Source organism: Phytophthora cinnamomi (genome assembly GCF_018691715.1).
Source record: "Phytophthora cinnamomi strain GKB4 chromosome Unknown Contig28, whole genome shotgun sequence".
NCBI classification, from domain to species: Eukaryota; Oomycota; class Peronosporomycetes; order Peronosporales; family Peronosporaceae; genus Phytophthora; species Phytophthora cinnamomi.
Genome location: NW_027150961.1, coordinates 39,660 through 52,294, shown reverse-complemented (window position 1 = coordinate 52,294; position 12,635 = coordinate 39,660). Strand labels below are relative to the sequence as shown.

At 51.8% G+C, this 12,635-nt stretch overlaps 3 protein-coding genes across 3 annotated transcripts; 2 read left to right on the top strand and 1 right to left on the bottom strand.

The window, feature by feature from the left end:
* IUM83_14469 (putative RING finger ubiquitin ligase) lies at positions 1–336 on the top strand (the record flags this gene model as incomplete). The annotated part of the gene is made up of 1 exon (XM_067939218.1): positions 1–336. The coding sequence occupies one exon, from the start codon at positions 1–3 to the stop codon at positions 334–336; it is 336 nt and encodes a 111-aa protein (XP_067793465.1).
* A 4,306-nt stretch (positions 337–4,642) lies between these two features.
* IUM83_14468 (Biotin synthase) lies at positions 4,643–5,773 on the top strand (the record flags this gene model as incomplete). The annotated part of the gene is made up of 1 exon (XM_067939217.1): positions 4,643–5,773. One exon carries the CDS (start codon positions 4,643–4,645, stop codon positions 5,771–5,773), a length of 1,131 nt encoding a protein of 376 aa, XP_067793466.1.
* Positions 5,774–5,941: 168 nt separating this feature from the next.
* Positions 5,942–6,673, bottom strand: IUM83_14467 (mitochondrial 2-oxodicarboxylate carrier; the record flags this gene model as incomplete). The annotated part of the gene is made up of 1 exon (XM_067939216.1): positions 5,942–6,673. The coding sequence occupies one exon, from the start codon at positions 6,671–6,673 to the stop codon at positions 5,942–5,944; it is 732 nt and encodes a 243-aa protein (XP_067793469.1).
* Between the last annotated feature and the right edge of the window lie 5,962 nt (positions 6,674–12,635).

Below are 12,635 nucleotides of genomic sequence, written 5' to 3'. Positions count from 1 at the left end.
ATGATCTGCTTGTCCCACGTGGATTCAGGTCGCGACAACCTGCAGCGAGACTCGGAGGACAGCGATTCTGACAGCAGTGACTCGGGGGTTAGTGGTGCAAACGACTCGCACGGCAAGCAGGAGGGCAGTGACGAGGACACCACACGAATTATGCTCCCGTGCAAGCACGCGTTCCATCGCAAGTGCATTTTCCGGTGGCTGCTGTTCGAGTTTCACTGCCTCGTGTGCAGAACCAGCTTGTCTCCCAACGCATTCACGAACTACTGTCGCCCGCGAAACTACACTGCGCAATGGTGGTTGAGTGACTTCGCGGAGGACCTCTACGCATGCGGTTGAGGTCACAGAGAAATGAAGCCAGCTCAAGCACTGCACATACTTACCAGGAAATTATTTAACACCGTATTTAGCACCAGAGGAGAGGGGCCCTCAGCACCGGGCTCTCACAGTTTGGGCGGGCTCCTTTCACTTAACCTACGACTTCCTTTGTTTGTTACTGGACTGCATAGAAAATACATTAAAATGCAATGTTCATGCCTACGACTCGTTGAGAATGTTATCGCAGTTCTCCCAACCAGTAAAATCTCTATCGTCGTCTACTTGCCCGACACTGCGGCCAATCAAGCTTAGACTAGCTAGTTCACCTACTAATGCTAGCAATCACCTGAACCTTGGGCACGTCGAACCCAGCCCTCGAGTAACCTGTGGTCATCGTGTGGACGTTCAGCTCGGCGTGCTGGCGAGATTCTCTGGTGACTGCTGTGTTCTGGCACGCATAGACAATTTGTGACGCGCTTTGAACGCCTTCACCCAGGACAATAATGCGCGGAAATTAGTCACATCGTAGGTACCAACATCTAATGCCTGCAAATGAAGCATCACCGTCGAAATAGGAACGCCCCCCCCCCCCCCCCCCCTCAAGTCATTGATCCAAACCACCAGCTCCTTCTCAGTGCCCATGGGGACGGCGGTACCACTTCCACGGCGTCGGTCCTTCTTCTTGCGTCGGCCCTTGACTGTTTTGCATACAGCCTCATGTGGCCATGTTTGCGCCGCTGCTCGTGCGCAAGCCCTGGGTAAAATGTGGCAATAACAGCATTGACATCGCCACATTCCAGCCAGATCGACAGCACTCTCGGCTGCTTGCCAGCCGAGATTGCTGCGTCCTGTGTGACATGGCGCCAATTCGAATCTGATGGCCAGCACGCAATGTGGGGATGCTGTCAGTAACAAATAGAGGAATAAAATGCTAGTTGGAAACACGTGGGAGGCTTTGGTGGCTGTGCCAGTAGATGGCTCCAAACGGGGAAGACTCTGGGGTGTGAATATACTCATAGCACCGTAGCGGATGATGTAATGTATTACGTTTTCGCTTAGCCCCATTACGCTTGCGCTACTTAATAGCCATAAAGTAGTATCCGGGTACCTCGATTGGTGGTAATGTGGCGGAAATTGACTAGGTCATCTGCGACTTGGCTGGGGGCACCTGTATCGGTACTGCTTTCCGTTTCAAGCGCGAATTATAAGACTGCTGGCATTTCTGGCGCTTCCTTTCGAACACCATACTGGTATAACATTTGAGGTGGCCGACAAAATTGAGATTGCTGGGTCAGTATTGCGAGCGGCGCATACAAATTCAGGAGAATCACGCGTTCTCTTTCGACAGTACTGTAGTTGCCGTTGAAGTCGCCCCTCACACTCCCTGTACTATTCTTTCGGTACATTCGTGTTCTGCACACAAACCTTCGACATCTTGATCGTAAGAAGAAGAATCGAAAATTATTAACTAGCTTAGACACACCTCGTAAAGTTCAACTAATTCTCTGAAATTTATTTCAGCGGATGTGCGAGTTTGCCAAGTCAAATACCCTTCAAAAGAGTATATTGGTATCAAGAGATTACTGGTTGTTGTTTTCCTGCTGGACATAATAACTTGCACAAAACTGTAACTTACCTGAATGTTTCCTGTGTTTTCCTACCTCAGCTAAGTGCGAAATCTATTAACCAATAAGCTCGTACTCATGAAATCTATTAGCCAATCGCACTAAAATCATGTTGCATGAAGGTTAACCCATGCGATGCGAGCTGATCGCGCAGTACCTGGACCATGACATACTGTCCTCCTCTGTCCTAATTCCTCTGTGAGGTCCATTACTCCAACAGAAAATACGTGGTATGATGCCCACATTCGGCGACCACGGGAAGCGACACTTTTATCGTTGAGGCCGTGAATGTTTATTTGGTGAACTTGGGAGTAACGATGACCAACGTAGGTAAGCTAAGGTGCGCAACATGAGTTTCAACCTGGAGTGTCAGGTAAACCATAGATGTACCTCTGTAATGGATATTATACTTGCACTATTTTCTGTGATCCATCAATTAAGCGATTTTTAGCTCCGTCTACTGTACAACCGTAAGCTGCAATGTCGTGGTAATGCAGCGAATGTACACTCCCAATCATCCACCGGCCTAAACGATACTTCCTAGCTGACTGGCCTGTGGGTAGAATAAAGCTCCGATGGTATGTATGACCTGCAAGGAGCTTCGCGAAGGACCGTAGCGAATAGCACTCGCTCGAAATGCTGTGCCACCCTTAGTCACCCGAGATCCCGCAGCTCGTTCACGTGTCGTCGACGTTTGATGATGTCGTATTTGGTCGTCTACAACTATACCGTGCACAGCTTAACGAGCTAGAAAGCGTGGAGTATATCCTCCAGGTACTCGGAGTTCGACGTGTTCAGGAAGAAGCTGGAAAATCAATGGACATGCTACGACCCCAACTGGTTCGGCTCGTGCCAGGCTGATCATCGCGGCATTCTTCCCCAACAAACATCTGCCGGTCATGTCCTCGTCAAGGCGTGGCCACCAGTCGCAAACTCATGTTCGAGGTTGTGCTGACCCACCTGCTTCATGATCTGCCTGTGCAATGTGGATTTTGCGCACGGCCACCAGCAATGCGATAACTCATCGTCCTCCCCTGCAAATGCATGGCCGACTATATAATACGAGGCGATGATTGAAAAGACGAAAAAGGTGGTGAAACTTCGCCTTATAGTAGACGAATTAGGAGGTGTACGGCCGGAAATTTTACCCAAACCAGATCCCGTGTCAATATCATCAACGTATACATGTATTTCTGTGGCTGTTCACTGCCCTGTGTGTCGAGTTGTTAAGTGTAGTAATACGGAAACCAGTCATTGCAGTCCGAGCAAGTCACTGCTGTCCGCGCAGCCAGGTCCCATGGCGACTGAGTGATATTGAGGCGAGGGCAACAGGGAGAAGATATGCGCGTCACTTAAAGGCGCCCCGCACGGTGCACCCCTATTGGGATGGCTCCGGGACGGTGCTTAAAAAGGCTCGGAGACGGTGCCATAAGCCCGAGTCGAAGCAGGCGATTGGCGTGCTCTATCTTGCCTAACGTTTGTTGGATCAAAGTTGACAATACGACATCGAGTGGAACGCCGACCATAATCGTTTGACCGTCTTCCAGTCGCATTTACCGTCAACACATTCGGCGTCACAGTGCGGTGGTTGCCATTTCGAATGTGAAGCACTCGTAACCTTTCGATCGCGGCACAACGTACGAGAGTTAACTGCTCGTATAACTTTAGGTGTTTATTGGTGTCACTACAGTTTTTTTTTCCAGCAGCATCAGGCAGGAAGCGTGGGTAGTGCTCGTTCTCCTTCCTCCATACATGTAAGCGCTATCGATCACCAGCACCAGCAGTACCGCGGGGACTGCTGTAAGTATTAGTGGATACCACAACCAGTACCTCCCCCCTCCACGCACCACCGGGATCGATCTCAAAAGCACACCCTGCTCCTCGGCGTATCACAACGAAGATCAATTCGATGCGGTCGCCCAAATCACTCACCACCGCCTTCGTGCTCGATGCCGTTAGCGCCGACAAGGTTGGTCGGCGTTGGACGGTCTCGCCGGCGAGCTGCCTTGAAGTTGGTCGGCGCTGCCGCTTACCCACCCGTCTTCCCTTGCTCAAAGACGACCGATCTTCCGGCGGTCGGTCGCACACTGCACACCATGCCATACATGCACATTACCTCACCACCACGGAGAGCACTACAACCAATGTCAAAGTGCCGGTCGCCGCCGCCGAGGACGTCGATGGGGGCAGCTCCGCGCTCGCCAGAGCGTCAGCGATTTGCAAGCCCCCGGACGCGCCTGACGTCATTGCGAACGTAAAAGAACGCGATGAATACTCGCCGCTCCGCGCCCAGAAGGGCCACGCAGCGCAGCGCGATCTTCGCCGCCTTGGGCCGATCCACCAGCTTCCTCTGCAATATAACAACATAAGCCATAAAATGCAATAATACAGCGCCGTCGCCTTCCTCCTCGGTCGCCAGCAGAGCACGATCATCCCAATTCCGCTCGGCTGCTTCACGCCGCAGTGTTTGGATGCATCCGGTGTTGCACCCGACACTATTGCGGGCCCGGGCGATGCTTCGCGCTACTTCATGGCGCCACTTCATGCGTGTCAAAAGAACCGCATACTGAAGCCAAGTGAATCGCGAAAGGCCGCCGGCTACTTCAGACCCGCACAAACCTTGCGATTCTGGTGTGCCCAACGTTTCACAATCGAACTCGCCGCCCTCCGCCCCGCAGCCTCCGAGCCTCCTCCGCCCCACGATGCTCGCCCGCAAGCTCGCCGCCCTCTGCGCTCGCCCCGGCGCCTTCGCTGCACGCTCCCAGTCGTCCGTGGCGCTGACGGTGCCCGGGCTGTCGGCCGACGTGCGGCACGACTGGACCAAGGCGGAGGTGCAGGCCATCTACGAGCAGCCGCTGCTGGAGCTCGTGTACAAGGCCGCCACGGTGCACCGCATGCACTTCGACCCGACGGAGGTGCAGCAGTGCACGCTGCTGTCCATCAAGACGGGCGGCTGCACGGAGGACTGCAAGTACTGCTCGCAGTCGTCGCGCCACAAGACGTTCGTCAAGCCCGAGCCCACCAAGAAGGTGCAGGAGGTGGTGGAGATGGCGCGGCGCGCCAAGGCCGCCGGCAGCACCCGCTTCTGCATGGGCTCGGCCTGGCGCGAGGTGGGCAAGAAGAACGCGTTCCGCCACATCCTGGACATGGTGCGCCAGGTCAAGGCGCTGGACCTCGAGGTCTGCTGCACGCTGGGCATGCTCACGCCCGAGCAGGCCGTGCAGCTCAAGGAGGCGGGTCTCTCGGCCTACAACCACAACCTGGACACGAGCCGCGAGCACTACGCCAAGGTCATCACCACGCGCACGTACGACGACCGCCTGCAGACCATCGAGAACGTGCGCAAGGCCGGCATCTCCGTCTGCTGCGGCGGCATCCTCGGCCTCGGAGAGGACAAGGTCGACCGCGTCGGCCTGCTGCACACGCTCGCCACCATGGACGAGCACCCGGAGTCCGTGCCCGTGAACGCGCTGGTCTCGGTGGAGGGCACGCCGCTCTTCGACCAGGACATCCCGCCCGTCACGGCCTCCGACATGGCCCGCATGATCGCCACGGCGCGCATCCTCATGCCCAAGACCATGGTGCGCCTCAGCGCCGGCCGCATGTCCTTCACCGACGCCGAGCAGGGCATGATGTTCATGGCCGGCGCCAACTCCATCTTCAACGGCGACACGCTGCTCACGACGGCCAACCCGGCCTTCGAGAAGGACAAGCGCCTCTTCGAGAGCTTCGGACTCAAGGGCAAGCCCGCCTACCACGCGCACAAGGCCACGCCCTACATCGTCAAGGTCACGCACTCGGCGCCCGCCGCCGAGACCGAGGCTGTGGCATAAATGGCAAGCAGCGAGCACGCATAAAGAGCGAGCCTGTACACCTGTAGCCTGTTAAGATTAAGTGGGGATAGCATCAATATCACCTTTTTGACGCGTACGTACACAAGTTGTTCATGCAGAAGAGAGTCTATATTATTTAATCGGACAGCGCGGTCGAGGGCGTCAAGCTCAGTCGGCCTTCTTGACCTTCTTGGTCGTGTGTCGGGTCTTCTTCGGGGCCGAGTTGCCCTTGGCGGGGCGCTTCTTCTGGGGCTTCTCCTCCATGGTCTCGTCGCCGACTTCGTTCTTCTCCCCTTCTTCGTCCGATTCGTCGTCCGGGTACAGATCAGCCATGTCGTCCTCCTCTTCCTCCTCCTGTTGCTTCTTGTCCTTCTTGGGCTCCTCGTCGCCCTCTTCCTCCTCGTCTCCCTCCTCGTCCTCCTCCTCGGACGAGTAGATGACCTGGCTGTTGGCGAACTCGAAGGCGTCGGCGTCGAACTCGCCGCTGCCCAGCGTCTGGTCGTCGTCCTGGTCGTCGTCGCTCTTCTTGACCTTGATCTTCACGTGCTGCTTCAAGCGCTTGTAGCGTTTGCCCTCCACGTGCTTCTCCACCTCGGCCGGGATGCGGTTGAGGATGGTGCCCGTCACATTGCAGTACAGGCTCTTGGGCAGCCGGCGGTGCGGCACGATGTACGGCTCGTACTGCGAGTAGTCGTGGCAGTACCAGTCGCGCGCCTTGACGAACTTCTTGGACTGCAGGTGCGCCTCGATCAGGTCCGCGCGCGGCGGCATCTCGTGCTGCGTCAGGCTGCACTTGACGCGCACGCGCTTGGCGTCGCCCTCGCCCGACTCCACCAGCTCCAGGAACTCGTGCTGGCTCAGCAGCGCCTGCACCGCGGGCTCCAGCGCACTCGACGCCATCACTACGCAAGGGTCAATGGTCAACTGGATTGGCACAATCGACCAAGGAGCTCCAGTCATAAAACGGGATTGTTTATGTTTGTACTGGTGTGGGCTACATAAACTTAAGTTGAAGTTACATACACTTTGCCAGTTCCACTTCCGAAATAGCTGGAGAGCCGCGACGTGGATCGCGTTCGGGGGGAGCCCTTCTCATCGAGGAAGGGTGTGAAGTAACACAAAAGCACAAGCGACTGTTGACGAAGGGATTTTCATTTGGCTGGACTATACGACCTTCTATTAGGGGTATTGCGATCTTCCAACAGACCGTGAGCGCCGACATGGAAGGCCTACCAGAGCCACCTGGCGAGGGCCCCCTGGGGCCCATAACAGAGCATGTTATCCGCAGAGCGCTTGCTGGAGGAGAGGATAGCGGCGAGCAGACGCTGAACGACGGAATAACAGATGGATCATGCAACCAGGAAGCACAGCTTTCATCATCGATCAGAGTGCAGGAGTCGGACAATGAATCGATGAAGAGTACATCGGACCCACCAGCGTTTGACGAAGCTACCGCGGAGCCACTATCATTTACGGAGATGTATGAGTATCTACGGAGCGAATTGAGAGGATTTACTTTGGAAAAAGCAAAAAATGTAGAGAGTGCAATGGAGTACATGCAGGATCTCTTCGAAGAAGTATTCACTGCAAGGCCAGTCGAACCTCTCCCGCCAGATCGTGGACATTACCCTGATCTCAGCAGCGAGGAACTCGACAAACTTACTCAGCTTTTCCTTACGGAAATTGCAGACGATCGGGCGAACGCCAGGAAATGGCGAGCTCGCCTCCATGATCTCACGCGAGCTGTCTACAAGTCACGTAAATCCCTAGCGGAGACGATGGAAGTAAGCACACAAGCAGCCCAAGCAAAGCCAAAACAGGCTGGCAACCCGTGGTTGGAAAGGGCTAGCTCTACTACGAATTCAGCAACAGAAGATGTCGAAATGAATGGAAAAAAGCAAGATTCTACGTTCCGATTTCTCCGCAGCAGCTATCCACAAAATGAAATTGGTGATTTGCGTCGCCTCTGCGAAACCCGGTATGGATTTCCGAGTCGCCTCCGTCAACCAACCGATAATGAGTGGAAAATAGTCAAGGGCATCCTCGAAGGAACGATTTTGTGCATGGAAAGACTGCCAGACTTCCTCAAACGAGTATGCACCAACGCTGCACTACGCGTCATTCAAAATACTATCAAGGCGCAGGTTGAAGGCGATCTTATGCTGCTACTCTCCCCTGATTTCAAAGTGTTCCCAGAATTTCAGTCACGGCGCAGGCTTACAAGTGAATTTTTTCTCGGCATCAAGAATAGTGGTAACAATCCTGCCAAAGTAGCTACGATGCTGCAAGAAGCCAAACAGATCTGCTATGATCAGGGGCATCACACGGTACACTTAATATTCTGGACACGAGAGATGGCAGCAAAATGGGGGAAAGAGTTTGGTACCCTGACCTTCCGGAACAGGCGTTTCCCGCTCCAGAATGCGCACCAAGAAGATGCATCCTTACCTGAAGACAACACACAGAGAGCAACGCGAATGTGGGCTAGGCAAATAGGAGCTGATGGAATCCGCAATGAACTACCACATGATCGTTATCATGTTCGACTTCTCAATATTTCTCGTTTCATGGACGAAGCCGCTATTGATGCGTTTATTCAGGTGAATTTTGCGGGAGTTTACACAACGTGGCCTTGTGATAATAACCACGCACTTCAGACGGACACGTGGGATATATTCTTTCGAAGTCCGCATTGCCCTCAGTTCTTAGAAGGCAAACGATTCATCAACTGGGCAGGAACCAAAATTCTAGTGCACCATGTTAGCAAGAATCGGGCTTCACCATGTTTCTCATGTGGTGGCCACGGGCACATGCGAACGGTCTGTACTGTATCGGATAGCTACTGGCGCACGCACTATAGTGTGGAAGTAACGGCATTTACGATAGCTGAACTTCCGCGCCAAGCCTCTACAGTAACCAGCCTGCAAGAGCTTTCTACCCTTTGGGTCAATGAGCAAGAGGATCCGGTAGGTCAACTACGAACACCCTCACCAGTACCACCTATCACGTTGCTGCAACGAAATCAAACAACAAAGCCGACGTCCAATTTACCAGAAAAAAAATGCATATACAGTACCAACAAGTGCAGAACAATGGCTTGTGGCCGGGAAGTTAAATCGCACGCAGAATAACAAGAAAACTCAGCAGAACGCTGGCTTCCACCAGGAATTACCAACCGGTGAACTAGGTCAGCCATCAGTAAAATCGACCGTGCAAACAGACTGCCAAACACCCACGAGCAAGGCGTCCTCAAAGCCGACTGAGAGCGGGACATCAATCTCTGACGAGGTAAAAAGAAAGTTAAGTCAACGGTCAGCAGCGATGGAAAAACAGCAACGATTAATTGAGCAGCAAATACTATCCAAACGCACCAATTACGACCCTCAAGCCCTGGGTCGCTGCCAAGAACTAGCACTGGAAACGCAGGTATCCTGGAGTGGAAACAAAGTGCTACAGGAATGCGGGCTCCAGGAGATGTTTACACCACCAACAGGCAACTGTCAGTATTATGCCACAGCTATGGCATTACTCACAAGAAGCTTCGACTCCATGGAAAGCAAAATCGCAATCGAGAACCTGACTGGCAAATTAAAAAAAGGCATTGTAGCGGCCTCGAACCATTTCTTTGAGGAAGAATTCCCACACGGTATTCGTGAGGCAATCCTCAGCACACTAGATACTACAAAAGATGAACTAACGCCTGTGCAGTCTGAAAAAGCGTTACGGAGCCACTTACAAGCTATTGGGCAATCGAACTCGAAGAGAGATGATTATATTGATCATCGCTACTGGGGAAACGAGGTAACTCTGAGAATGATGGCAAAAATTCTGAACAGAAAAATTTATGTAGTTGTTGCGGCGAAGGGCTTAGAAACCCCTAGTTATCAAATTTTTATTCCAGCCCAACGGCAAGTATCCAGCGTGGAATTTTCTTCAGCGACAGAGAAGAATTTCCCAGTCGGAGCACCAACAGGGTGGATAAACGACATCCAACATGAAATTCATCGCGGGGCTAAAGTGCAAGAGAGTCCCATTGTACTGCTTTATCAATCTGAACACTACAGTTGGCTTCGGTTCAAGCACCGAATGGAATGTGCGGAACCTCTTGAAGAAATAAATCAAGTCAGCCCGATGGATGTAGATGACATCATTGATCTTACCAGGGAAGAAAATGTAAATGTAGTTCACCGTGGCCAACTCACGGGGTCGGAAGGAAATCAGACCAGCAATATAGACCGCGATCAAGACACGATCCGTGAAACTAATCAAGATCCGGATCAGCAAGAGCGTAAGGAAATAGAGCTATTTGGAGGAGCACGGAAGCAGGAACCAGAAGCATTCCCCACTGCCGGACTGCACGGCCTATCACCAGGGAAACGACATGAACTTCGCGAATTGAATTTGGAGGACAGAGTAGTAGTGGGAAGGTGGACTAGTGTGTACGAGATAACACCGGAGACACTGAGGCAATGGAAAGCAGAGCTGGAAACAGCGGGTTATTCATATACCTACACAGATACACAATCTCCAGACAGCTGTGAAACAGGGTCGGAATGGTCTCGGTCCGATGCCATAATGACAGAGCCCGAAGCAGAATCCACAACACAAGCGACTGGGATTGGAAGGTTTCAAAACGATAATGAGTTCAATGGACTACAGAAACGAGTTTTGAAGGGGGCATGGAACCAGCTCCAAGACCGTTGGACCGGGTCAGTTCCGCTTCCAAGTTTGCCAGCATCAACGGCAAACTGGAAAGAGGTAGTTCAAAAAGAACCAACAGCGTTAATGCAACTCCTCCAGCACTTTCAGTCGCCAGAATATATTCTTGCTGAAATGACTGATGCAGTACTGGAGGCATGGACACTACAAACTCGAATGGCGGTCTTACTTCACTGTCTGGATCACATTGCGACGACCTCGCCCAACAAAGAATTCGGGTCATGGGCCCGACAATGGAGTGAAGCGTTTATAACGCAAGCTCACGCAAACCTCGAATTGGTGGAACTTTATCCAGAAGAACTCTGGAAAACCCTAAAGAAACATAAGTACGCAGGTTCAGAGCTTCTAAAGCTCTGTCGCTCCAACCAGCGGAAAAAAATTGACTAAGATGCTGCTAACAGCACACATTTATAAGGAAGAGCTGCGAATGACATTCGTTCCCGCAAGAGAATCCCCAGGATCGATCACGGAACACTTGGATACCCTTTTCGCAGTAATGGAGAGAATTCCCAGCTTTGAAGCGGCCATTGAGCAACCTGATAATGTTGGGTACTGGAGCAAATTGGAGACTTTATTTTCAACCAACCTGGTTGGAAAAGAATCCGTGGAAAATACGAATACAGCCAAATCACTCTAGCTGAAACGACCATGGACTCTAACGACCCGACTCGGGGAGATTACTACGCAGATCTCAGCAACATAGCATCACTATTCGAAGAGCCCATCCTCAAGCAAAGACAATCGACTACCAAAAATAAAACAATTTCAATAGCAACACAGAATCTACGAGGTTTTGCGAAAGCATCTCGAAGAAGATGGATAAATAGCTGGAGAAGGTACCGTGAACATCGGGCTCCAGACATCATCCTAGTACAAGATACCCATCTCCGGGCCGATCCAGAAATCGAAGAAGTACGTGCACAATGGCAACGAACATGGCAACTATTACGTACAGAGACCCAGCTTAGTTACTGGAGTGCTACAGACACACGCTCCGCCGGGATGGGAATCCTGGTTACGCCAGAAATTAGCAGCCGTGTGAAACCTTGGAAAAAAGCATCTTGGACTCATCGGATAATGGCAATTGAAGTAGATAAATGGCTCATTCTCAACATATACGCACCGGCAAAGAAAGAAGATAGACCCCAATTTTTTCGCGATCTCGAACCGTGGCTAAATAACCACGACTCAATCATCATGGGAGGAGACTTTAACTGTGTTCTCCGTCCTAGTCGTGATCGTATCACCAACAGACAACCGAGCTCAGCCCCCTGCGAAAGCACAATCTTGCAAAATCTCATAGACAAACAAGATATGACAGATGCGATTAATTTGCACCAAGATTTTGATGAAGATGAAGAAACGATTGACCCTCTCCATTATTTTACTCGATGGAGCAATGATGGAGCGAGCCGTTTAGATCGATTCTATGTGAAGGGAGAACCATTTCTTGCAACGCAATCACTAACTGTATTTGATGCAGCACATGATTCTGATCATCAAGAAGTAAGACTTGATCTCTCAACAGGAAAATCTCCGGCTACACGGCCAACACATAAAGTATTTTACCCCATACACAGTGGACGACCACAAAGAGTGCATGACGCAATCGAAGAGGGTCTGTTTACCGCTACTAGAAGCTTTCGACAAGAATCCCCAGCCGGTAGCACATTGGGATGAACTCGTTGCACAAATTCAACAGCTACTACAACAAGTCAAACAAACAGATAAAGTGCAAACAGCTCGATATTACAGGAAGCTTCGGACGGAAACGCTCGGACTCAGAACGACCAGACGAGAAATACTGCAAGAAAAGGCAGTTAAATCCCGTGCAGGCGCGGCAAGATCGTTTGGATGTAAACTTAGTAGATCTGATGAGGAAACAAGGCGTTTCTTCGAACGCAACTGTGATTGGCAACGGGATCAAACCATTACAACGATCAAACCTTCTCCTGGCCACTTCTATCGTGATGACTGCCCGCTGGAGGAAAGAATGGCAGCAGAATGGAGTCACGTGTTTGGAGCATCTCACGCAGATACACAACACCCTGATCAAACAAAGATTGAAAATTCTTAAGCATACCAGCAAACCGACGTTTGACTCGTAAAAATGCCAGGATGCTGGTTGAACCTATTACCGAAT